The sequence below is a fragment of the Chiloscyllium punctatum genome, chromosome 26, assembly GCF_047496795.1.
Source record: "Chiloscyllium punctatum isolate Juve2018m chromosome 26, sChiPun1.3, whole genome shotgun sequence".
Lineage (NCBI taxonomy): Eukaryota > Metazoa > Chordata > Chondrichthyes > Orectolobiformes > Hemiscylliidae > Chiloscyllium > Chiloscyllium punctatum.
This window is the reverse complement of record NC_092764.1, coordinates 13,881,450-13,909,205: the sequence shown is the minus strand read 5'-3', so window position 1 is coordinate 13,909,205 and position 27,756 is coordinate 13,881,450. Positions and strand designations below refer to the sequence as shown.

Here is a 27,756-nt window from a genome sequence, read left to right as displayed (position 1 = left end):
GAGAATAATTTATTTTAAAAACTGAGAAGACAATCATGTGCTACATATGATATAGGATTTACAAGATGAATTTTATAGGTGACAATGCCTTTAAACGGCAGCCCGAAAAAACTTCCCCAGAATTTTCTTTACCTATGAGATTTTGAATGCTATATCATCAAATCCATTAACCCACTTAGATTTATCACTGCATCACTGGATGAAGCTGAATCCCAGGGGTTAGAACAACTCAGCAGATAGGCCATCCTTAACGTTCTTGATGCCATTCTCCAAAGATGACGAAATAACAAAATGGAAAGTGTGCATATACATCCTGTAGGATAGTCTACTCAAGCATATATTAGTGAAAGAAATAATTTATTATCTCTTTTTATAATTATCAATTCATTACATGTACTTGTTTAAGCCACACATCCTCTGCTGAGGTTTCACATCAGTCCACAGCATGAGATCATAACAAACACTGTGGCAACATCAGAAAAGGCTCAACTTAATTAGCTGCGAGCTTATTAAGGCACTAGCATGGCAAATTAAAAATGAAGAATATGAGAAGACTCAACATAAATTAAACACTGAAGTAAACAATTAAAATGGCAGGTGATACACTAACCTAAAACAGGGTTTTAGACTTCATCAAAATATTGGTGTCTAACCAATTAAAGATAGAACAAGGAAATGAATCAGTAAAGCTCATAGTTTACTAGTGGCATATTTTGCCATGAGATATTTCTCCATACTTGTAAAGGGATCATCAATGTCGAAATCAACCTTAAACAAAGGCTTCTGGCCTAGAGCTACATAAGCCACAATAATACAAAGTTGTGCAGTGAGGCCCCAGATGGTGAATGTCTTGTGTAAATGCCGGTCCTTAAACGTGAAGAAGTGCACCAACATGCCCGTTTCATAGGGAGTTGAAGAGTGCTCTTCCGACTTTAAGAAGTAGTCTAATGGCAGGACAAACACATCGCTCACTTCATCAGCATTGGGCTGTGGTTGAAATGTATCTCCAATAAATGCCACTACCGGCGTCACCAGAATGCCATCCTATGGGAGGGGATGAATGCAAAGCAAACATTAGGATAAAATGGAAGTCACAACAGAGCTGTCATAAAGACTGACTTGAGTCACAGAGATGTACAGCATGGAAACAAACCCTTTGGTCCAACCCGTCCATGCCGACCAGATATCCCAACCCAATCTCGTCCCACCTGTCAGCACCTGGCCCATATCCCTCCAAACCCTTCCTATTCATATACCCATCCAAATGCCTCTTAAATGTTGCAATTGTACCAGCCTCCATCACATTCTCTGGCAGCTCATTCCATACACGTACCACCCTCTATGTGAAAAAGTTGCCCCTTAGGTCTCTTATATCTTTCCCCTCTCACCCTAAACCTATGCCCTCTAGTTCTGGACTCTCCAGCCCCAGGGAAAAGACTTTGCCTATTTATTCTATACGTGCCCCTCATAATTTTATAAACATCTATAAGGTCACCCCTCAGCCTCCAACACTCCAGGGAAAACAGCCCCAGCCTGTTCAGCCTCCCCCTATAGCTCAGATCCTCCAACCCTGGCAACATCATTGCAAATCTTTTCTGAAACCTTTCAAGTTTCACAACATCTTTCTGATAGGAAGGAGACCAGAATTGCACGCAATATTCCAACAGTGGCCTAACCAATGTCCTGTACAGCCGCAACATGACCTCCCAACTCCTGTACTCAATACTCTGACCAATAAAGGAAAACATACCAAACGCCTCCTTCACTATCCTATCTACCTGCGACTCCACTTTCAAGGAGCTATGAACCTGCACTCCAAGGTCTCTTTGTTCAGCAACACTCCCTAGGACCTTACCATTAAGTGTATAAGTCCTGCTAAGAGTTGCTTTCCCAAAATGCAGCACCTCACATTTATTTGAATTAAACTCCATCTGCCACTTCTCAGCCCATTGGCCCATCTGGTCCAGATCCTTTTGTAATCTGAAGTAACCCTCTTCGCTGTCCACTACACCTCCAATTTTGGTGACATCTGCAAACTTACTAACTGTACCTCTTATGCTTGCATCCAAATCATTTATGTAAATGACAAAAAGCAGAGGGCCCAGCACCGATCCTTGTGGCACTCCACTGGTCACAGGCCTCCAGTCTGAAAAACAACCCTCCACCACCACCCTCTGTCTTCTACCTTTGAGCCAGTTCTGTATCCAAATGGCTAGTTCTCCCTGTATTCTATGAGATCTAACCTTGCTAATCAGTCTCCCATGGGGAACCTTGTCGAACGCCTTACTGAAGTCCATATAGATCACATCTACTGCTCTGCCCTCATCAATAGGTTTGACAGTGGGAGATTTATAGTGAAATTAATGTGTAACACTTGGTACACATTGTGTAACATTTGGTAACACTTCCAGGATTTAATTTCCATATTTTGAAAAAGTCAATCATGAGGAATTATTACTTCTAAAAATGGCAACTTAAGCATAGAAAGAGTTCTTTATTTAAGCTTATTCTGACAGATGTTCTGCAATAACTAATTAAGCACAGACTTAGTGAATCACCATATAGCAGTTTGCAGTATTAGCCTTCTATTCCCCTCCATCCTTTCTCAGTTCCACTACCCCACCTGAAATGTCTATACTCAGGCTTCTAAATGGTATCTTTGCCATTGTAAGCACAACACCCAAACCTGAATGATTGCATGAAACACCTTGGTACAAGTGTATCAATTTGCTGCATCCTCAAACCCTGCCCACCGTTTACAAGTCAGGTATGTGGCAGAATACCTGCCTGGATGAATACAACTCCAACAACACTCAAGAAGCTCATCTCCATCCAGGACAAAACAGCCCAATTGACTGATGCCACATTCACATTCATTCCTGACACTCAGTAGAAGCAGTATGTGCATCAACAAGATGCACTGTATTAATTCATCAAAGTCTCTTAGATGGTATCTCCAATCACATGACACACCATCTAGAAGGACAAGGGCAGCAGATATATCGGAATAACACCCCCTGTAACTTCCACTCCAAGCCAATCACCACTCTTACATGGAAATACATCAGCGTTCCTTCAGTATTTCTGGGTCAAACTCCTGGAAGTACCTTCCTAACATCATTCTGGATCTACTATAGACTGCAGTAGTTAAAAAAAAGCTAATGATTTCATGGGAAAATAGGGATTGACAATAAATGCTGGACCAGCCAGGAAGCCTACATCTCATGAATGAATCTGTAAAGAAAGGTCATTAGGTACTGACTTGATTTGTGTCCTTTGCCACTGCAGGAATTGCAAAACCTGCGCCCACACCTCCCCCTTCACCTCCATCCAAAGCCCAAAAAGAGCCTTCCACATCCACCAAAGTTTCACCTGCACATCCACCAACGCCATTTATTATGTCAGTTGCTTCCAATGCGGTCTCCTCTACATTGGGGAGACTGGACGCCTTCTCGCAGATCGCTTCAGGGAACAACTCCAGGACACCCATACCAATCAATCCACCACCCCGTGGCTGAACAGTTCAACATCCTCCCCACCCCCCAACTCTGCCGAGGGCGTGCGGGTCCTGGGCCTTCTCCACCACCACTCTCTCACCACCAGACGCCTGGAGGAAGAACGCCTCATCTTCCGCCTCGGAACACTTCAACCCCAGGGCATCAATGTGGACTTCACCAGTTTCCTCATTTCCCCTCCCCCCACCTTACCCCAATTCCAACCTGCCAGCTCAGCACCATCCTCATGACCTGTCCTACCTGCCAATCGTTCTTTCCACCTATCCACTCCACTTTCCTCTCTGACCTATCACCTTCATTCTTACCCCCATTCACCTATTGCACTTTTAGCTACTTTCTCCCCAGCCCCACCCACCTCCCATTTATCTCTGCACCCCGGAGGCTCCCTGCCTGTATTCCTGATGAAGGGCTTTTGCCCGAAACGTTGATTTTCCTGCTTCTCAGATGCTGCCTGACCTGCTGTGCTTTTCCAGCACCACTCTAATCTTGAGTCCTTGACAACCTAGTGCTGACTGAAGAAATACCTGTGGTCATGTACCTTGTTGATGATAGGGACTAGTTTGCAGATTACTTCCACCTGATCTGAGGGGAGGCCGATTTCTTCTTGGGCTTCACGAAGAGCAGTTTCTATGTCACTTTTATCCTTCAAGTCTTGTTTCCCACCAGGAAAGCAAACCTCTCCACGGCTGCTGAGCAACTTTAAAACCAAAATCACGGTTTAGTGAGAAATACTACCGAGCATAGTTGAATTATGAGAATGTCTCTCGACAATGTAAAGAAATTTTATTGCAGATTTTCACCTACAGTTTAAGTTTTTGGATTACAGCACTGGTCTCAAATCCCTCCTTGTGTTAGACACACGGTCATTCTTCACCCAAGGTCACTGGCTCATGCTGGGGTTAAGTTCCTTTCAGTGCCTTGGCTGAGAGGCTACTTTTTAAAATCTGAACTGTGAGCTTACAAGGTGAAGCAACCTCAATTATGTCCTCTACTAGTATTCATTCCTGTTCACTTTCAGTTAAGAGTAGCTTGATAGAGAAACACAGTCATTGATTTACCTCAGCCTGATAGTCACTGAGATCAGAAGATTAGACAGTTGCTACCCATTCCTGAATGGCTGTTTCATCATCCCAGGAGTAAAGTGGAATTGTTCTGGTGACTGTGACTCCACTTCTTTGGAATGTCATGGTGCAGTGGCAATGCCTGTACCAATGAGCTAGAGAACATGGGTTCAAGTCCCATCTGCCCCAGAGGTGTGTGATACTACGTCTAAACAGGTTGACTAAAAACTAAAAAAGGTTGACTCCATTCTATAGCAAGCAACCATTACCTCACCTGCATCATGAGAATATCGGCACATTGATTTATTAGCAATTGCAGAAGTAAGATCTCAGCAAGGTTAACACCTCACTAAGTTTGCTCTGTCATTCAAGTAGATCATGGCCAATAGGAAACATATGTCTAATGATCCACTTTCTATCCATATCCTATTTTCTTACTCAAAAAGGAAAAAAAGGAGACACATGAAAGGTTCTGGAAACAGAAGACAGAGCCCATGAAGAATACAGAGAATCCTCGATTATCCGGCATTCAGTTATCCAAACATTGGATTATCCGGCAAGATCGCAAGGTCCAGATGCCCGGCTAAACGATGTTATCCAGCATTCAATTATCAGAAGTTGATTAATTATGAAATATTGCCCACCTGTGTCCTTTGGATAATTGAGGTTCCGCTGTACGAAAACAGAAAAGAACTAAAACAAGGAATTGAAAGGGCTGAAAGGCAAATATGACTCAAGAAAATCCCAAGGTGTTTTATACATAAAAAGGACTAAGAGGGTAGTTAGAGAAAGGGTAGGTCCACTTAAGGAGAAAGGAGAAAATTTATGATGGAGCAGGAGGCAGTGGGTGAGATCCTTAACATCGGATCTCACAAAGAAGAAGGACATGGTGGATGGTGAGTCACGGGAAGCGATTGTTGATTTTCTAGGACATGTTAACATAAAAAAGATGTTGGGTATTTTGAAAAGCATTAAGGTAGTCAAATCCCCAGGACCCGATGGGATCTATCCCAGAATGCTGAGGCAGGCAATGAAACTGGTGGGAACTTGTACGAAATATTTGTATGCTCTTTAGTCACAGGAGAGGTCCCAGGGGATTGGAGAACAGCCAACATTGTTCCTTTGTTCAAGAAGGGTAACAGGATTAATTCAGAAAATTACCAGTGATCCTTATGTCAATGGTAAGTAAACAATTGGAGAAGGTTCTTAGAGATAGGAATTACTTACATTTGGAAAAATATGGATTGATTTGCGATAGGCAGCATGGTTTTGTGCATGGAAGGTCATGTCTCACAAACTTGATTGAGTTTTTTGAGGAAGCGATAAAGGTGATTGATGATAGCAGGGTGGTGCATGTTGTCTAGACGGACTTAGTAAGGCTTTTCACAAGGTCCCTCATGGCAGGTTTACACAAAAAGTGGAGTCACATGGGATCCATGATGAGCTGATACAGATCTGGCTTTGTCATAGAAGACAAACAGTAGCGGTGGAATGATGGTTTTCTGACTGGAGATCTGTGATCAATGGTGTTCTGCAGGTATCAGTGATAAAATCCTTGATATAAACACTTTGGAGGGGAATGTGGGTGGCCTGATTAGTAAGTCTGCAGGCAACACAAAGATTGGGAGAGCTGCAAATAGTGAAGAAGATACAGCATTATATAGATCATTGAGAGAGTTGGTCAAAGATATGGCAGTTGGGAATTTACTTCAGACAAATGCGAAGTGATACATTTTGGGTGATTTAATGCAGGAAGGAAGTATAAGTAAACGGAAGAAGTACTCTCAACAAACAGATGGATCTAGGCAGACAGGTCCACAGTTCCCGAAAGTGGCAACAGGAGTGGATAAGGTGGTCAAGAAGGCAGATGACATGCTTGCTTTCATCGTTCGGAGCACAGAGTGTAAAAATTGGCAAATCATCTTGCAGCTGTATAGAAATTTAAATAGGCTACTTTTGGAATATTGTGTAAAATTCTGGTCGCCACACGACCAGAAGGATGTGAAGGCTTCAGACAAACTACAGAAATTTTGACAGATATATGAATAGGAAAGGAATAGAGGGATACAGACTGCAGAGAGACAGAAGGTTTTTAGTTTAGAAAGCAATCGTGTCAGTTCAGTCTTGGTGGAACTAGTTTCTGCACCACTTTGAGATGACATTACAGAACCCAGTTCCCTGAAACAAATGCATTTTTGAAAAATGCTACAATCTCTGTGTGACAAAGGCTCCCTACCAAATGTTTTTTTGGATTTTCATGAACAGCAGATGCCTCTGTGGATTTCAGTCCTGAGGAAGAATATTAGCTAAGATGCAAGTTTCTGATCTTGATATAAAATTTGCAATTGTATCGAATTCACACCTGGTTACAGGGAAATATGCATCAGTATAATGCAAACTACATGACCCACAGCTTGGAGTCTTTTATAGGCAGCAACACTTTGCATGTTGTCTGAACTGCAATATCCATTGTGTCTCAGATACTTTATACTGAGAAAACAAGGGAGTTACATTTGGGAAGGCATCTTTCTGCTGAAGGTGGTGTTTTCCAGGTTAAGAAGAACAGCATATGATTGAACGTGAACTGAGGTACCATGTGCAGCCTGACTGATTAAATGAGGTGACACGAGGTTTTATTGCTGGCGACTGCAGTAAAAGCTTCTTTTCCAAATTCCACCATTGGGAGGACAAAACCCACCTGAGGTTTATAAGAGTCCTTTAAAAAGAAAAATGTTCAAACTACAAACGGGGGAAAAAATAGAAACCACAGAAAAAATAGAAACCACAGAAAAGCACATTTGACTTCTTAGCTCCACGTTATGTGGCTCCTCCGTTCTATCATCACAGGCAGAGTCCCTAATAATTTAGCAATATTTCACTGTGGAAGCTCTGCACCCAGGGTGGTTAAATCACAAAGTGGTAGGACAGACTAGGACCCGAGGGCACAGCCTTGGAGTGAAGGGGCGACCCTTTAGGACTGAGATGAGGAGGAAATTCTTCAGCCAGAAGGTGGTTAATCTGTGAAACTCATTGCTGAAGGATGCTGTGGATGCCAAGTTATTGAGTGCATTTAAGACAGACATAAGCAGGCACCTGATTAGTAAGGAGACCAAAGGTTATGGGCAGAATGTGGGGGAATAGAGTTGAGAATCATATCAGCCATGATCAAAGGGGAGAGCAGACTCAATGGGCTAAATGGTCTAATTCAGCTGCTACATCTTATTGTTTTATGGGATTATTTATGGAATGGTAGACCAGCAGGAGGCTGTAAGAACACAGCAAGCCAGGCAGCATCAGGTGGTGAAGAAGTCAATGTTTCGGGTTTAACCCTTCTTCAGGACCTTTTTGACTGAATGGTATTCTGCGACTACTGAGTACCTAATCTTTTATGTCTTCTTCCTGTTTCTCATGCAAATGATATTCCAATACTTTTAAAATTTCTCAGGCATATCACTTCAGAGCTAAAAAAATTATACAACTTCACCAGGGAAATTTTAAAATAACATTCTATTTCAAAGCTTTTAACATACTAGTCTATACATTGCCCTCTTTGTTGTTTATAAATAGTAGCTAATTACCTACAGCTTGCAGATTAAGATAATCTCTGTGTTTCAGCATTCAATTTTTAAAAATATTATTTAGCTTTCAAAAATAACTGAACACCACATATTTTATCTTGATCTAATTTGCATGACTATAGCTATGAATCAGAGTAGGATTAGTTTCGATTATTAATCACTGTGAAGACTGCACAGTAAAAACAATATTGCTGTAATTTCAGCAGGTAATTATTGGGTTTTTCTCATTCATGGGATGAGGACATTGCTAGCTAGGCTAGCAATTAGTCCCCATCCCTAATTGGCCAGAGAGCAGTTAACAGTAGGAACAAATTACTGCAGATGCTGGAATCTGAATTGAAAACACCAAATGCTGGAGATCACAATGGCTCAGGTAGCATCCATGGAGAGAAAGCAAAGTAAGGTTTCAAGGCTAGATGACGCGTCGTCAGAACTGAAGTGAATTGTGAAGGTGTGTCTAAGGGAAGGAATGGGTTCCCTTACTTTTAGTTTTGTCGGCTACATTCGGTTACTGTCTCTCCACCACCACCTCCATGTGCCCCAAATCCCCATCCCATTGGGACTGTCCATTCTTTCTAATCTGGCAGTTCGACACACCATTGTTCTGCCAATCCCACATTCTGATCACCGAATCTGAACTATCGGCATCCTTTCTCCCCAAACAATCCAACCCTACTTCCCTTCACCTGTTGCACAAATGCTGTTTCCTGTACACATCACTTCAGCTCTAATGAAGAGTTATCTAGACTTGAAATGTTAGCTTGCTTTCTCTCCATGGATGCTGCCTGACCTGCAGTTAAGTCTGAACCACACTGTTGTGGGTCTGGAGTCACATGTAGGCCAGACCAGGTAAGGATGGCAGTTTTAATTCCCTAAAGGACATTAGTGAGCCAGATAGGGTTTTCTGACAATCAACAATGGAGTCATGGTCATCATTAGACTATTAATTCCAGACTTTTATTTTAATTATTGAATTCAAATTCCACCCTGACATGTTATGGATGCACTGAACGAGAGCTGCACTATTGGACATGTTAAACTAAGGCCTCATCTGTTCTCTCTTGAGGTTCTAAGATATGCCATTGTCTGATAACAGCCAGCAAGCCTATCAGATATGCATGGGTAGACCAAGAGGCATATAAAATTATGTGAAGCATAACTGTAACTGGAAGAACATTTCCTCATTGGCATGCGTGTCTAAGACCAGAGGGCACAGGTTTAAAGTGAGGAGTAAGTAGTTCAAAGGGGATCTGAGGAAACCATTTTTCACCCAGAGTGTGGTAGAAATACGGAGCATGCTGCATGAGAGGGTAGTGGAAACAGGTACTCTCACAATATTTAAGAAACATCTGGACAGGCAATTATAATGCCGGGACATAATAGGCTATGGACCAAATGTGGGTAAATAGGATTGGTGTAGTGTGGTGTTTGGTGGCAAGCACAGACATAGTGGATTGAAGGCCTGTTTCTATGATGAATGAGTCCATATCTGCATTTGGGCAGAAACCTGGCACCACCTGTGCACAACTTATTAGTTATCTTTGGTTGCATTGGGAAGGACCTTTTTTATTAAAACACATTGAGATTTGATACTACTGAATGCCTTCCTCAGCTATTTCAAAGTACAGTTAAGAGTCAATCCTATTTTTATGTAGACCATTTCATGTAAGGATGGCCAATTCTTTCATGGACATTTGGGTGAACGAATCAGACTTAATGCACAATCTGAGAACTTTATGGCCATTTGTTTATTTCTAACTTAGTTTGAAAGATGAGTTCAATTTTTCCTACTCCTCTGGTAAGATTTGAACTTGCATTCCATGGATTATTACTTGAGACTTCAATTGTTGTTAATTGAATACTATAAACCTTACACAGCTGTACAAATTTACTGAGACACTCTTCCCTCGCCTTACCATGCCAGATCTCACAACATTCTCCTCTGCCTTCTATCTAGGGGAGACGGTGACACAGTAGCAGTGTCACTGGACTGTTTATCCTCTGGGGAAATGAGTTCAAATCTCACCAGGGCAATTGGCAGAATTTGAATTCAATGCAAGTCAATCTCAGTGACCATGTGACAATGACAACAATCACTGATTCTTGTAATAACTCACCTGGCTCACCAATATCCTTTAGAGAAGAAAGTTTGCTATCCTAACCAGGTCTGGTCCACATATGACACCAGACACACAGCATTGCCCTCTGAAATGGCCGACAGTTAGCAAGAATCAACATATGATGGCCTTGTTAATCTGCGAATTCAATAGGCGAAGCTCCCCATTTTGATACAAACTAAGATGAACACCTCCTGTAGTCTCCCATTTCTCAGTACTGTACCTTCATGGATCTGACTGTGAGCAGTACATGCAGCTCCTCGTTTTTTATTAACAGGGGTACCAGCACTGACGCTCTAGGAAGAGTCAAGTCTGAGTACTTATTTCCTACATCATATGTCTTCAGCACATGCTTGACCTTCTCTTTAATTGATCTAATAAGAAACAAAAGAAGAAACATCACACGCAGCTCCAGTTTGAAGACTTGCAACGCCGTTTGCTGATACTGCCTTTAGATGTTGCAATCTGCCTCAGATTTGTGACTTGGCACCTTAAAGATGAAAATGAGTCAAGGAAAAAAAAGTCAAGTTTATCTCCAACTTGGTTCCAGCGACAGCCATGCTTTAATTCAAGGTCAGAATTATATTATAAAGTGTGGAGTAATGTTTCCAATCAAAGAATCACAGAATTTTAGAATACATACAGCGTGGGGAAGCACGCTGTTCGGCCCATCGAGTTCACACTGACCCTCTGAAGAGAATCCCAACCAGACCCATTTCCCCCTACTCTATTCCTGTAACCCTGCATTTCCCATGGCTAACCCACCTAGCCTGCCAGTCTCTGGAACACAATGGAAAATTTAGCATGGTTAATTCACCTAATCTGCACATCTTTGGATTGTGGGAGGAAACCAGAATATCCAGGGGAAACTCACGCAGACACAAGGAGAATTTGCAAACTCCACACAGACAGTCGACCAAGGCTGGCATTGAAGGCCTGTTTCTATGACGAATGAGTCTATATCTGCATTTGGGTAGAAATGTGACACCACCCGTGCACAACTTATTAGTTATCTCTGGTTGCACTGGGAAGGACCTTTTATTGGAACACATTGAGATTTGATAAAATGAATGCCTTCCTCAATTTCAGAGTACAGTGAAGAGTCAATCCCATTGGTATGGGATTCCACACATATGTAGGCCATTTCATGTAAGGATGGCCCATTACTTCATGTACATCTGGGTGAACCAATTAGACTTATTGTGCAATCTGAGAACTTTATGAACTTTTTTTTATTTCTAACTGATTGAGGTCATGGCGAATTTCCATAGTGACAGGTGCATTAGTCAGGGGTGGGTATCGGGTAGGGGAATGGGTCTGAGTGGGTTAATCTGAGGAGGGTTGGTGTGGACTTGTTGGGCCAGGGTCTGTTTCTATACCATAGGGAATCTAATCTAATCTAAAGATGCTTTCAATTTTTCCTACTCCTCTGGTAAGATTTGAACTTGCATTCTGTGGATTATTAGTTGAGGCTTCAATTATAATTAGTTGAATACTACAAACCTTACATGGCTGTACAAATTTACTGAGACACTCTTCCCTCGCCTTACCATGCCAGATTAGATTAGATTAGATTATTTACAGTGTGGAAACAGGCCCTTCGGCCCAACAAGTCCACACCGAACCGCCGAAGTGCAACCCACCCATACCCTTACATTTACCCCTTACCTAACACTACGGGCAATTTTAGCATGGCCAATTCACCTGACCTGCACATCTTTGGACTGTGGGAGGAAACCGGAGCACCCGGAGGAAACCCACGCAGACACAGGGAGAACGTGCAAACTCCACACAGTCAGTCGCCTGAAGTGGGAATTGAACCTGGGTCTCTGGCGCTGTGAGGCAGCAGTGCTAACCACTGTGCCACCGTGCTGCCCACAAACAAGGATCTCACAACATTCTCCTCTGCCTTCTATCTAGGGGAGACGGTGACACAGTAGCAGTGTCACTGGACTGTTTATCCTCTGGGGAAATGAGTTCAAATCTCACCATGGCAATTGGTAGAATTTGAATTCAATGCAAGTCAATCTCAGTGACCATGTGACAATGACAACAATCACTGATTCTTGTAAAAACTCACCTGGTTCACCAATATCCTTTAGAGTTAGGACAGTTTGCTGTCCTAACCAGGTCTGGTCCACATATGACACCAGACACACAGCATTGCCCTCTGAAGTGGCCGAGCATAAACAGTTAACAATAATCAACATATGATGGCCTTGTTCATCTGCGAATTCAATAGGCGAAGCTCCCCGTTCTGATACAAACTAAGATGAACACCTCCTGTAGTCTCCCATTTCTCAGTACTGTACCTTCATGGATCTGACTGTGAGCAGTACATGCAGCTCCTCATTTTTTTATTAACAGGGGTACCATCAATGGCACATGTAAGGCAGCAATGCTAATCACTGAGCCACCACGCTGCTCATTTACTGACAAAAGTGGTTTAGTTATTTTAGAGATGGCATTCAGTTAAATGTTAACACAAAAGTTCACAAACATAAACTGGACAAGGTAAAATCCTGAAGTGTGAGCCAAGTATGTTCAGATGGACTGAAACCTGTGCTTTCATAACTACAACATTAACTTGGAGAGATGATGTGGGGGAGCCGGTGTTGGACTGGGGTGGACAAAGTTAAAAATTACACAGATTAAAGTCCAACAGGTTTATTTGGAAGCACTTGCACTATAATCTGGTACTGTGTGATTTTTCACTTGGAGAGAGGATGTTTAGCTAATTGATCCAAAATGCACACACTCTGATTAAATCAATCATTTATCCTCAAATAAGCTCCTCAGTTAATTACAGCATTACAATCACCCTGCAGCTTTCTACTATTGCAAAGATAGTGCAGCTGCAGTTTTGGCATTCCTTGCATTTTCTCCTGCAGAAATATTGATATAATTTTCAAAGATTTGACCTAAAATCCTCTTGAATTTGAATTTTACAGAATCTTTTCTTACACTGAAGTAATCGCCCCACTATTAAGTCTTTTTTGACTGAATAACATTATAAACCAATGACAAGATGCAAATTATCAGTTACCAAGCAGCAGTGGCAACAACTGCAACAACAAACGAAAACAATATACACTATAAATAAGTAGTTATCAGAGAATGTTGTCAAACTAACTGGGGCTTGTACCACATCAGTATCACAGTGCTACTTTTACAAGTAGCTCAAATGTCATGCATGAAGTAGCGCGAGTACCTTTTACATCACTTCAAGAACCACAAGAAGCCCATAGCAAGGAGCACATCTCCACACTCAGTCATAACCACCCTCACCAACAACCAATTGCCATTTTCAAGTTTTTGCAACTGTACCCTGAAATTGTGCAAGTGTTTAATGTGGCTCCGTGATTAGCATCCTTGCCTTTCAGTCTGAAAGCTGCGGATTCGTGTTCCACTCCAGGGACTATAACTTACAATCTTGCCCCGGTATTTCAGGGTCATTTTGAAGGAGCACCACATTGACAGAGGTGCTGTCTTTTGCATGACACTTTAAACCAAGACCCCATTTGCCTTCTAAGGCAACATTTCTCCACAGGTATAATGTCAGGTGGGGAACAAACAGGCCACACACAAGTGACAATCTGCAGACTCTGCTGTGTAATGTTAAAGGGCTCCATACAATGCAACAAGCTGGCTGGACATAGTAAACACAAGTAAGAGGGAGCTCTTAGAATAGTGGTAAAAGATATAAATCTACTTGAAGAGCAAGAGAATTTTACCTTGTGTCCTCATCAACATTTATTTCTTCCCCAACACCACAAAAATCAGACATTGTGCTTATTATCTTACTGCTGTTCATGGAAGTTTGCTGTGTACAAAATTAATTCTGCGTTTCCAATTACTGCAACATCAATGAGGATGTGAAAGCTTCTGTGTAAATGTAAGTCTTTCTTTAATCATCATTTGAATAGCACAATGACAACAATTTGACTGTTCCAGTGCAATCATTTCCCAGTTAATATGAAAATTTCCTTCTTTTGAAATGGGTGGTTTCCAAAGCACTTGCAGCTTCAAGTGGCAGTACCACTTTGAATCAGCCTTAGGTCACAAATAAAATCTTTCTAAGTATACAATATCATGTTGTTATGAAGGTGTCGAAGTGTACTGTATCTTTAAAAGAGTAGAGGACGTGGCAAGCACTCAGAGGGCTGGAGACTTTACAATGTAACATTTGGTTCAGAACAGTTAGCACAGGTTGAGTTGCTATGAGACAAAAACAAATTTGAATTTGGCCAATCAGTTTAAATTATACCCCGAAAATACCAAATTCCAATCAAGTTTGAATCGAGTATATTAACAATCTTAAAAGCCAATGACACAATCTGATGCTTTGGGAGTATAAGACTCAGGAAAATGTAAAGACTGCCTGAAAAATAGCTCTCTTAAAGGTACCTTTATTGATCAGTAACCTGTGAAGCAGAATCTCCAAGCAGAAGATGACAGGTGGGACTAGATTGGGTTGGGATATCTGGTCGGTATGGACGGGTTGAAGGGTCTGTTTCCATGCTGTACATCTCTATGACTCTATGACAGGAATACAGAGAAGAACTGAAAGCTTCCTGGTTTTGAGATACAAAGTTTTGTCGGACTAATATTATAGAAGAGAAAGGTAAAGGCTAGGTTTGAGGATGGAGTTGTAATTGTTGTTAGTTAATTATCCTGTTATACTTTAAGAAATAAAGTTGTTAATTTTTACTTTAAATAGTTCTTGGCCTCTTGAATTTCCTCAGATTACTGCATGGGATAAATCTTTTCTGTGTTGCTGGGTTAAATTGAGTAGGAAGGTCGTAACAATTTCAATTCCTCCAATTAAGTGGAGATTTTGTAACTACTATCACATATAGGTAGGGGGGGTCACACTTGCAGCAAATTAGGATACGGCACTTGACTGAAGTCATTTCTGCAGATGGGAAGTTGATCACAAGAACACTGGAAGAGCTGTGCCTGAGAGGTGAGAAAATATCAGTGAGGGCTTCAGAAGCAAATGGGTTGAAGTGAAAATGGGTTGGGAGACAAGTAATGTTTTGGAAGCAAGTGGTTTTCACTGAGGCTCAAACAGGTCAGTGATCTAAAGCTGCTTGTGATCGTGGTCAGTGAGATGGAATTGAGGAGAGAGGTCAGTATTTGTGAAAAGGACTTAAAGACAACGGCAGTGAAGACTCTCCAAGCCCATACTTTGCCTATGTCTTGCTTTCACAAATCACCTTTCTCATGCTTCTAAAACATCCAGTATCTTTCCCTCCATTCCCTTTCTCAACTTTCTTTTGGAATTCTTCATGTACTGTCTTTCCTCTCATCATAATTGACGTTCTGCAATAGAAATAAGCCTCGGCAGGACCCAGTAAAACTGGGTAGAATTCATTTCTTAATGGACAATATCTGTCAGAAACATCCAGGGTCCAATGGTTTGAGAAATAAAATTTAAAAAGAGTCTAAATGCAGAGTGAATACAGCACAATCTCTGGAATTTTAGTAATGCTCTCAGTGAAGTTTCAACATTATATAAACATGAATGATGAAAAACCCAGCGTTACAGTTATAGAATTTCTGTTTACAAATTTGAACTGTTGGAAAAGGGAAGTTTGAGCTATTTAACACTGAAAATGAAATACTTGTGATTATAGCTCTATCACTGTGTAACAGTTTAGAGAGAATTATGAGCAATATTGGGCAAGAAATTTATTGTCACAACATGGAATTACATTAAAAGCAAAATACTGCAGATGTTGGAAATCCGGAATTAAAACAGCAAGTTCCAAAACTCAGCAGGGCTGTAGAGGGAGAACAATAGTTAACATTTCAAGTTCAATTTGACGATTCTGAGCTATGTTAATGTACATTCAGTATTTTCAAAGAGGGTTGGAACCAAACCACCCATGAACAACAGTGATCCCTGTGATTAAAATTAACATACACACAGCGCATTTATATAAAATAGGTTGAATATTATCAGGCTGCATACCCTTAGTTTTTACTCCATTGAATTTAAACGATTAAGAGGAACTAACTGAGGTCATTGAAATAATAGAATGAAATGTAGCATAGATACAAAGAGGCAAGCACCCTACTGAAGAAAAATCTGCTATGGACCAGACCAAAAGCCTCCTTAATATGGTACGGAGATAGCCGAGACTCTAACTTTTATATTTATTTAAAGGCAAGCAGAAGGTATCGTGTTCCAGATGTAATTTGATTGGATCACCACGAGGCTGTAATCAAAAGTCACTTTATTTCTACAACACAATTACAATACAGAAAAAAAAAAAGAAGAATTGGCATAATTTTAATGTTCTTGATATACCTATCAAGATAATATATGATTTTACCATTAATTATCAACTGTTCCGATATACGCAATAACACATAAACACACCCTTTGGCAAAAATTCAATTCTGTAAAACGGCTCTGGTTCTCATGCGCTGCCTCTCTTCAATCCAGAAGAAATAATCTGCCTCTTTGGATTTTTAAGAGGAAACCTCTCGTCTAAGACTTCACTCTAGCAGCTTGGATCTCAGGATTTTAGCTCAGCAGCAACCAGGGATCTTCGACTAATTGAAAGCAACACCAAAAATCTTACTGGATCTGACTGAGGCCTGAACCTGTCCATTCACGATGCCTTGTCGTTTAAAAATACACCTAGGGAGAATTCACAAGCTGTTTACCAACTTCCTGTCTGAAGCAGATATTCCAGCACCACTGTGGTAATATCTCTCTGCAAGAGAAACAGCACAGAACACATCTCTCTTAAGGGCACAGTACCGTCACAAGTGACAACAAATAGAAGAGCAAAGTTAATTTAGATCATTAAATAATCATAAATGTCCTACAAACATATAAATAACAAAGGGTAATAGCACCACTAAAGGTTACATGCAATAAATTCAGAGGTAATGGCAAAAAGACAGAGTAGTTTCTTGATCTCAGTATTTACGAGGGAGAATAACAAAGTGACATTAAAGCATAGAAACATTATAGAAAATAGGTGCATGATTAGCCAATTCTATTCTTCAAGCCTGCATTACTATTCAATATGATCATAGCTGATCATGCAATTTCAGTATCCCGCTTTTTCTCCATACCTCTCGATCCCTTTAACTGCAAGGGCCATGTCCAGCTTCCCCTTGGATGGAATCAAGATGTGAGGACCTACAAGATAGGTGGGGTAGAAGATGCAGTTTGGGGGAAATTTTATGAAGATTGGTGGAGAAACCTTTGACGAAATATTCTGTGAATGTGCTATAAATATAATGTAACCAAACCAGCGGGATTACATACACACATTCGAGAAATGAGGGAAATGTAGCAGGACCATTATTAAGTACATATAAATTCATAACTAAACAGTACCAAAGACTACAGTCAAGAGTGTCGTGCTGGAAAAACTCAGCAGGTCAGGCAACATTTGAGGAGCACAACAATGGCGAATTCCCGATAAACGGCTTTTGCCCAAAATATCGATTTTTCTACTCCTTGGATGTTGCCTGACCTGCTGTGCTTTTCCAGCATCGCACTCTCGACTCTAACCTCCAGCATCTGTAGTCCTCACTTTAGCCCAAAAGACTAGTCAACTAAGCAGTTCCTATATTAAAAAAGGGAATAGAATACATGCAGGAAAATATAACTGATTAATTCAACATCAGCAGTGGGGAAGATAATGGAATCTTTATTCAAAGATTTCATGCAAAAGAGAAACATCTGGAACGTGAAGATGCAATGTTGTCAACATGCATTTCAGAAGCACTTCTCCACTAGACAGGCTAATGGAAAGCTGCTACTCCTTCTGTCAAAAAGCTACAGCTGCTTCGTCATTAGAAATTTCAGGATGGAGGATCACCAATTTTTGTTGATTCAAGGTATCAGGGAAATGAAGCACATGCAGGTAAACCAAGTTGATATACAGATTAGCCATGATTTGACTGAATGAAAAGATTCGAGGAGCTGAATGATCTGTCAATTACTTCGATTTCAGGATGTATCGGTATACTACTACATTTTTCATTACTGTATGCCTTTATGGCCATCTATGCTCAGACTGCGTTATCATCATGGTTTTAGGACCAGTATTTCTAATGCTCCAAACACAAATTTGATATTTCTTCAGCATTGTTCATGCACAAGAAAGCCAATTACCACCGATTAGCAAATGTGTCTCTCAAAAGTCCTGAACTATTTCATTGCCCTGCGCTATGATGTTTTTCTCTCACCCATCTCTTCCACAATTCCCATTGCCTCCAAGACTTTTTATGCAAACGATCACTGTTTGATCTGCAAATCATACTACAAATGCTAAGTGAAGAAATTGCACGACTTGTCAGAAATGTTACTATCACTCCTCAGTGCATTCCCGGTTCTCAAGGACTTATTACATAATAAAACACTTTCTTTCTCCATTCTGCCTTATGCTTGCTTTCTGCAGGCTAGAACAATGTAAGGATACAAGACGTACTCTGGGAGAAGTTACTCGTTTGGCCCATCAAGCCTGCTCTGCCATTCAATATGACCACAGCTGATCTCAGGATTCAATTCCATTTTCAACCTTGCGCCCTTGATTCCCTGAGAAGCTAAGTATCTGTCAATCACACCCTTAAATGCATTCAACCAGACAGTATCCACAACCTTCAGGGTAAAACAAAATTTGAAGATACATTGTACTCTATGCAAAGCTAACGAATGCCTGATTTATTAATCCACCCAGCATGGTGTTTTATTAGTGCAATCACATCAATCAAGAGAAGTGTTGACTGCCCATGAGATAACAGCAGATCTTTTTTAAGTACATAAGAAAGACATTGCTGCAGTTGGTTCCACTTTCAAAATGACTACTCTCTTCTTTCAGGCCACAGCACCACAAAGAATTCACAATACTTCATGTGGGACTAAAGGACAGCAGCAGCACACTTGTTGTAAGTATTTTGTAAGTTAGTCACGCAATGCTGTAAGTTAGTGGGTGGCATGGTGGTTAGCACTGCTGCCTCACAGCGCTAGAGACCTGGGTTCAATTCCCGTCTCAGGTGACTCTCTGTGTGGAGTTTGCACATTCTCCCCGTGTCTGTGTGGGTTTCCTCCCACAGTCCAAAGATGTGCAGGTTAGGTGAATTGGCCATTCTAAAGTGCCCATTGTGTTAGGTGAATGGGTAAATGTAGGGGAGTGGGTTGCGCTTCGGCGGGTCGGTGTGGACTTGGTGAGCCAAAGGGCCTGTTTCTACACTGTAAGTAATCTAATTTACTCTGTTGCTGCAAACTGAGGATTGGTTAAATGCTCCGAGTTGCATTGGCTTGAACTAGAATATTAGCAGAGCCGAATCAAACTTCCTCTTAACAAAGCATAAAGTCAGAAGTCACACAACACTGCGTTATAGTCCAACAGGTAGAACAGAATATCCTTTATTGTCACATGTACTCCAGTACAACTTACAGTTTTTACAATGGAGGAATAAAAGGAAAAGCAGTAGCATTCCTTAGTGTCTGCAAAATAAGTTAGAAATAAGACAGTTATAAGATAGCTATAGGATAGTTAAAAGATTGACCTTGCAGTTTGGTAAAGAATTTTGAATAGACATTATATTGCAGCAGCATTACAGCAGCTCAATGAGCATGTGGTTTGACCGCCCATGCCAGTCTGCTGCACTAAGGTAAATTGTGTTGCTCTAGGACTTGCTTCCCCTCATGCTGTTCTGGGACTGCTAAAAAGAGAGAGAAAAAAAGAAAAGAGAAAGAACAGGCATAGCAGAGGAGCTCCAAATGGAGCACCTTTCAAAGGCCAGTAACACCCAGGTCCTGAATAATCGAGTGTCACTGTCAGATTGTTTTTTTGGCAAAACATCCACCTCCAATGTCCTGCATTGGATTTGCACCATGCTCCTGTGAACATAGTGCCTGTCAACTCGGGTCCTGTGAGAACAACATCCGGAAAAGCTTTCACCAGAATAAAGGCCATAAAGATAGGTTTCATTCAGCATTCACTGTCTTCTTGTCTTGCTGTGTTTCTGAAACCACTGGCTCTCTCATTCCATCCCGATTCCTCTGAGGGGCCTCACCAGGTAACAACAAATAGTCATAGAGATGTACAGCATGCAAACAGACCCTTCGGCCCTATTTATTCATGCAGACCAGATATCCTCAATAATCTAGTCCCGTTTGTCAACACTTCAGCAGTGCGGCCTTTGTGTGGAGCCGCAGAAAATGGGGGAGATACTAAACAAATATTTTGCATCACTATTTACTGTGGAAAAGGATATGGAAGATATAGAATGTAGGGAAATAGATGGTGACATCTTTAAAAATGAACATATTACAGAAGAGGAAGTGCTGGATGTCTTGAAATGCAAAAAAGTGGATAAATCCCCAGGACCTGATCAGGTGTATCCTAGAATTCTGTGGGAAGCTAGAGAAGTGATTGCTGGGCCTCTTGCTGAGATATTTGTATCATTGAGAGTCAAAGGTGAGGTGCTGGAAGACTGGAGGTTGGCAAACGTGGTGCTGTTTAAAAAGGGCGGTAAGGACAAGCCAGGGAACTATGGACCAGTGAGCCTGACATTGGTGGTGGGCAAGTTGTTGGAGGGAATCCTGAGGGACAAGATGTTCACGTATTTGGAAAGGCAAGAACTGATTAGGGATAGTTAACATGACTTTGTGCTTGGGAAATCATGTCTCACAAAATTGATTGAGTTTTTTGAAGAAGTAACAGAGGATTGATGAGGGCAGAGCAGTAGGTATGATCTAAATGGACATCAGTAAGGCATTTGACAAGGTTCCCCATGGGAGAATGGCTAGCAAGGTTAGATTGCATGGAATACAGTGAGAACTTGCCATTTGGATACAGAACTGGCTCAAACTGACAGAGGGGTGGTGGTGGAGGGTTGTTTTTCAGACTGGAGGCCTGTGACCAGTGGAGTGCCACATGGATCAGTTCTGGGTCCACTACTTTCCATCATTTATATAAATGATTTGGATGTGAGCATAACAGGTTTGCAGATGACATCAAAATTGGAGGTGTAGTGGACAGTGAAGATTACCTCAGATTACAACAGGATCTTGATCAAATGGGCTGAGAAGTGGCAGATGGAGTTTAATTCAGAAAAATGTGAGGTGCTGCATTTTGGGAAAGCAAATCTTCGAAGGTCTTGGTCAGGTCCACGGCCCCCAACAACCCACCCTCACCTCCTGGCACCTTCCCTTGCCACCGCAGGAATTGCAAAACCTCCTCCCATTTATCTCTCCACCCCAGAGGCTCCCTGCCTTATTCCTGATGAAGGGCTTTTTCCCAAAGTGTCGATTTTCCTGCTCCTCGGATGCTGCCTGACCTGCTGTGCTTTTCCAGCACCACTCAAATCTTGACTCTGATCTCCAGGATCTGCAGCCCTCACTTTCGCCTTATACACTTAATGGTAAGGTCCTAGTGTTGCTGAACAAAGAGACCTTGGAGTGCAGGTTCATAGCTCCTTGAAAGTGGAGTCGCAGGTAGATAGGATAGTGAAGGAGGCATTTGTATGCTTTCCTTTATTGGTCAGAGTATTGAGTACAGGAGTTGGGAGGTCATATTGTGGTTGTACAGGACATTGGTTAGACCACTGTTGGAATATTGCACGCAATTCTGGTCTCTTTCCTATCGGAAAGATGTTGCGAAACTTGAAAGGGTTCAGAAAAGACTTACAAGGATGGTGGTAAAAGGTATTTGGTTGGGTAGATGAATAGGAAGGGTTTGGAGGGATATTCGCCGGGTGCTGGCCAGTGGGACTAGATTGGGTTGCGTTATCTGGTCAACATGTACAGGCTGGACCGAAGGATTTGTTTCCATGCCGTACATCTTTATGACTCGGCCCATATCTCTCTAAACCCTTCCTATTCGTATGTCCATCCGGGTACATCTTAAATATTGCAACTGTACCAGCCTCCAACACTTCTGCTGGCAGCTCATTCCATATGTGCACCACCCTCTGCATGAAAACGTTGCCCCATAGGACCCTTTTACATTTTTCCCTTCTCACCCTAAACCTATGCCCTGTAGTTGTGGACTCCCCCACCTCAGGGAAAAAACCTTGTCCATTTACCTATCCCTGTCAGCACTCAGCCTCCGACGCCCCAGGGAAAACAGCCCCAGCCTATTCAACCTCTACCGATAGCTCACATCCTCATAAGCTTTCAGTGCAACGAATGAACACATTGGACTGTAACCTGGTGTGGTATGACTTTGTGCAGCCCAGTCCAACACCGGCACCTCCGGTGATGTATTTGCCCTGGCTGAGATGAACATAGCGATGGTTGAGAATCACCTAGCCCTTAAATATTTCAAAGATAGAATAGAATCGCTGCACTATGGAAATAAGCCATTTGGGCCAACAAATCCACAACGACCCTCCAATGATCATCCCATTCAGACTCATGTTCAAATTCAGCGGGTGAGAATCACGCCTATCAGCACACGACCAAACCACCAGTGATTTCTCCTCCATCCCCTGGACACTCGCTCTACCCCCTGGACTCCAGCTCCGCCCCCTGGGACTCCAGCTCCGCCCCCCTGAGACTCCAGCTCCGCCCCCCGGTCTCCAGCTCCGCCCCCCTGGGACTCCAGCTCCGCCCCCCTGGGACTCCAGCTCCGCCCCCCTGGGACTCCAGCTCCGCCCCCCTGGGACTCCAGCTCCCCCCCCCTGAGACTCCAGCTCCCCCCCCCTGGGACTCCAGCTCCGCCCCCCTGGGACTCCAGCTCCGCCCCCCTGGGACTCCAGCTCCGCCCCCCTGGGACTCCAGCTCCGCCCCCCTGGGACTCCAGCTCCCCCCCCCTGGGACTCCAGCTCCCCCCCCCTGGGACTCCAGCTCCGCCCCCCTGGGACTCCAGCTCCGCCCCCCTGGGACTCCAGCTCCGCCCCCCTGGGACTCCAGCTCCGCCCCCCTGGGACTCCAGCTCCGCCCCCCTGGGACTCCAGCTCCGCCCCCCTGGGACTCCAGCTCCGCCCCCCTGGGACTCCAGCTCCGCCCCCCTGGGACTCCAGCTCCGCCCCCCTGGGACTCCAGCTCCGCCCCCCTGGGACTCCAGCTCCGCCCCCCTGGGACTCCAGCTCCGCCCCCCTGGGACTCCAGCTCCGCCCCCCTGGGACTCCAGCTCCGCCCCCTGGGACTCCAGCTCCGCCCCCTGGGACTCCAGCTCCGCCCCCTGAGACTCCAGCTCCGCCCCCCTGAGACTCCAGCTCCGCCCCCCTGAGACTCCAGCTCCGCCCCCCTGAGACTCCAGCTCCGCCCCCTGAGACTCCAGCTCCGCCCCCTGAGACGCCAGCTCCGCCCCCTGAGACGCCAGCTCCGCCCCCTGAGACGCCAGCTCCGCCCCCTGAGACGCCAGCTCCGCCCCCTGAGACGCCAGCTCCGCCCCCTGAGACGCCAGCTCCGCCCCCTGAGACGCCAGCTCCGCCCCCTGAGACGCCAGCTCCGCCCCCTGAGACGCCAGCTCCGCCCCCTGAGACGCCAGCTCCGCCCCCTGAGACGCCAGCTCCGCCCCCTGAGACGCCAGCTCCGCCCCCTGAGACGCCAGCTCCGCCCCCTGAGACGCCAGCTCCGCCCCCTGAGACGCCAGCTCCGCCCCCTGAGACGCCAGCTCCGCCCCCTGAGACGCCAGCTCCGCCCCCTGAGACGCCAGCTCCGCCCCCTGAGACGCCAGCTCCGCCCCCTGAGACGCCAGCTCCGCCCCCTGAGACGCCAGCTCCGCCCCCCTGAGACGCCAGCTCCGCCCCCTGAGACTCCAGCTCCGCCCCCTGAGACTCCAGCTTCGCCCCCTGAGACTCCAGCTCCGCCCCCTGAGACTCCAGCTCCGCCCCCTGAGACTCCAGCTCCGCCCCCCTGGACTCCAGCTTCGCCGCCCTGGACTCCAGCTCCGCCCCCTGAGACTCCAGCTCCGCCCCCCTGGACTCCAGCTCCGCCCCCTGAGACTCCAGCTCCGCCCCCCTGGACTCCAGCTCCGCCCCCTGGTCTCCAGCTTCGCCCCCTGGACTCCAGCTCCGCCCCCCTGGACTCCAGCTTCGCCCCCTGGACTCCAGCTCCGCCCCCTGAGACTCCAGCTCCGCCCCCCTGGACTCCAGCTCCGCCCCCTGGTCTCCAGCTCCGCCCCCTGAGACGCCAGCTCCGCCCCCTGAGACGCCAGCTCCGCCCCCTGAGACGCCAGCTCCGCCCCCTGAGACGCCAGCTCCGCCCCCTGAGACGCCAGCTCCGCCCCCTGAGACGCCAGCTCCGCCCCCTGAGACGCCAGCTCCGCCCCCTGAGACGCCAGCTCCGCCCCCCTGGACTCCAGCTCCGCCCCCTGAGACTCCAGCTCCGCCCCCTGAGACTCCAGCTTCGCCCCCTGAGACTCCAGCTCCGCCCCCTGAGACTCCAGCTCCGCCCCCTGAGACTCCAGCTCCGCCCCCCCTGGACTCCAGCTCCGCCGCCCTGGACTCCAGCTCCGCCCCCTGAGACTCCAGCTCCGCCCCCTGAGACTCCAGCTCCGCCCCCCTGGACTCCAGCTCCGCCCCCTGAGACTCCAGCTCCGCCCCCTGAGACTCCAGCTCCGCCCCCTGAGACTCCAGCTCCGCCCCCCTGGACTCCAGCTCCGCCCCCCTGGACTCCAGCTCCGCCCCCCTGGACTCCAGCTCCGCCCCCTGGTCTCCAGCTTCGCCCCCTGGACTCCAGCTCCACCCCCCTGGACTCCAGCTTCGCCCCCTGGACTCCAGCTCCGCCCCCTGAGACTCCAGCTCCGCCCCCTGGACTCCAGCTCCGCCCCCTGGTCTCCAGCTCCGCCCCCTGAGACTCCAGCTCCGCCCCCTGAGACTCCAGCTCCGCCCCCCTGGACTCCAGCTCCGCCCCCCTGGACTCCAGCTCCGCCCCCCTGGACTCCAGCTCCGCCCCCTGAGACTCCAGCTCCGCCCCCTGAGACTCCAGCTCCGCCCCCCTGGACTCCAGCTCCGCCCCCTGGACTCCAGCTCCGCCCCCCTGGACTCCAGCTCCGCCCCCTGAGACTCCAGCTCCGCCCCCTGAGACTCCAGCTCCGCCCCCTGAGACTCCAGCTCCGCCCCCCTGGACTCCAGCTCCGCCCCCTGAGACTCCAGCTCCGCCCCCTGAGACTCCAGCTCCGCCCCCCTGGACTCCAGCTCCGCCCCCTGGTCTCCAGCTTCGCCCCCTGGACTCCAGCTCCGCCCCCTGAGACTCCAGCTCCGCCCCCCTGGACTCCAGCTCCGCCCCCCTGGACTCCAGCTCCGCCCCCCTGGACTCCAGCTCCGCCCCCTGGACTCCAGCTCCGACCCTCTGGACTCCAGCTCGTCCCCCAGGGTGACCAGGCCCTGGCCTTCCCACCTGTTCCTCCTTTCATTCGGGTTGCTTCGTCCGCCGCCACCCGCCGAATTCCTGGTCCCGCACTTTCCCCCCACCCCCACCCCCACTTTCCCCCCACCCCCACTCCCACTCCCCCCCCACTCCCACCCCCACTTTCCCCCCCACTCCCACCCCCACTCCCCCCCCACTCCCACCCCCACTTTCCCCCCCACTCCCACTCCCCCCCCCACTCCCACTCCCACTCCCACTCCCACTCCCACTCCCCCCCCCACTCCCACTCCCACTCCCCCCCCCACTCCCACTCCCACTCCCACTCCCACTCCCACTCCCCCCCCCACTCCCACTCCCACTCCCACTCCCACTCCCACTCCATCCCAGTGAAACCTGCCGCGGCTTTATATCAGGAAACATGAGAGAGACCTTTCCTGTTGCGCCATGCTGCCGCTGAAACTCCTTCCGCGTGGATCAACGACCATCAAAAGGAGACTGCGCGGCGGGAGCTAACGTCCCAAAGCAGCGCCCCCTGGCGTCTCGGAGTACTTCCATTAACCTCCCGCCCTACCGCCACCTGGCGTCTAGGAGTACTTCCATTAACCTCCCGGTCTACCGCCACCTGGCGTCTCGGAGTACTTCCACTAACCTCCCGATCTACCGCCACCTGGCGTCTCGGAGTACTTCCACTAACCTCCCGGTGTACCGCCACCTGGCGTCTCGGAGTACTTCCATTAACCTCCCGGTCTACCGCCACCTGGCGTCTCGGAGTACTTCCACTAACCTCCCGGTGTACCGCCACCTGGCGTCTCGGAGTACTTCCATTAACCTCCCGGTCTACCGCCACCTGGCGTCTCGGAGTACTTCCACTAACCTCCCGATCTACCGCCACCTGGCGATTCGGAGTATTTCCACTAAACCTCTCCATGCATCGCCACCTGGCGAATCGGAGTATTTCCACCAACCTCGAAAAGCAGCGCCTCCTAGGATCTTGGTGTACTTGTACTAAACCTCCCCTTGCAGTGCCACGTCGCATCTCCGAGTACTTCCACCAACATCCCAAACAGTGCCACCTGGCGTCTCGGAGAAGTGCCACCAACCTCCTAATGCAGCGTTATCTGGCGCCTCGAAGTACTTCCACTAACTTCCCGATGTAGCGCCACCTGGCGTCTTGAAGCAGTGCCGCCAACCTCCCCGAGCAGCGCCACCTGGCCTCCCAGCTGAGCTACTTCATCACACGAAGTTTGATCTACCATGTTACTGTTTATTGTTATGCAAACAAGCCAGTTCCTTAATTGGAAAAGAGTGCCCTCAATGACTTTACAGCTGGTAGAGTAGCTTTTGAAATGTAACAATTCCTGCAAAGTTGGGAATGCAACAACCAATTTGCAGGAAGCAAGCTGTCAAAAATAGCAGATGATCTGATTTACTGATGCTGGTTCAGAAAATAATTACTGTCAGCCAGAAATCTTCTGAAATATAGGCATTGAGTCTTTCATCATCCACCTGTAAATATTTTCCAATCAACATGCTTGGACATGTTACAATGCCTTCTCGCAGAATGCTTCAAACATGCAGGTCCTGGGCCTCCTCCACCGCCGCTCCCTCACCACCCGACGCCTGGAGGAAAAACGTCTCTGTTCTGCCTCAGAACTCTTCAATCCCATGGCATCAATGTGGACTTCACCAGATTCCTCATTTCCCCTTCCCCCACCTTACTCCAGTGAAACCTTTCCAGCTCAGCACCGTCCTCATAACCTGTCCCACCTGGTCAATCTTGATTAGATTAGATTAGATTACTTACAGTGTGGAAACAGGCCCTTCGGCCCTACAAGTCCACACCCCCCCGCGGAAGCGTAACCCACCATGTCCCTACATCTACCCACTATGGGCAATTTAGCATGGCCAATTCACCTGACCTACACATCTTTGGACTGTGGGAGGAAACCAGAGCACCCGGAGGAAACCCACGCAGACACGGGGAGAACGTGCAAACTCCACACAGTCAGTCGCCTGAGGCGGGAATTGAACCCAGGTCTCCAGCACTGTGAGGCAGCAGTGCTAACCACTGTGCCACCGCGCCGCCCATCTATCTTCCTTCCCATCTATCCGTTCCACCCTCCTCCCAGCCCCTACCTTTACTCCCAGCCCCACCCACCTATTGCACTCTCAGCTATCAGGTGAATT

The 27,756-nt window shown here is 46.2% G+C and overlaps 1 protein-coding gene across 6 annotated transcripts; it reads right to left on the bottom strand.

Moving 5' to 3' along the window:
• Positions 1-27,344, bottom strand: nudt7 (nudix (nucleoside diphosphate linked moiety X)-type motif 7). 6 transcript variants are annotated; one of them, XM_072595856.1, is made up of 5 exons: positions 25,999-26,062; positions 17,367-17,433; positions 10,495-10,645; positions 4,054-4,212; positions 1-1,044 (listed from the first exon to the last, which is right to left on the bottom strand). In XM_072595856.1, exons 2-5 carry the CDS (start codon positions 17,393-17,395, stop codon positions 691-693), a joined length of 693 nt encoding a protein of 230 aa, XP_072451957.1. In that variant the 5' UTR covers positions 17,396-17,433; positions 25,999-26,062; the 3' UTR covers positions 1-690. The 6 variants fall into 6 exon arrangements, with proteins under 6 accessions (XP_072451957.1, XP_072451953.1, XP_072451955.1 ...); XM_072595852.1 differs by lacking the exons at positions 17,367-17,433; positions 25,999-26,062 and adding an exon at positions 26,535-27,331; XM_072595854.1 differs by lacking the exons at positions 17,367-17,433; positions 25,999-26,062 and adding an exon at positions 26,264-26,521.
• Positions 27,345-27,756: the final 412 nt, after the last annotated feature.

Bases quoted from the DNA above. Each gene is read 5' to 3' on its own strand.
- nudt7 (XM_072595852.1), bottom strand. From the start codon at position 26,605: ATGCGACGTGGCACTGCAAGGGGAGGTTTAGTACAAGTACACCAAGAT. The intron at 10,646-26,534 runs GTTGGTGGAAAT...GTTTCTTATTAG, and splicing joins AGGAGGCGCTGCTTTTCGAG to ATCAATTAAAGAGAAGGTCA. The intron at 1,045-4,053 runs GTACATGACCAC...CCCCTCCCATAG, and splicing joins TAGTCCCTATCATCAACAAG to GATGGCATTCTGGTGACGCC.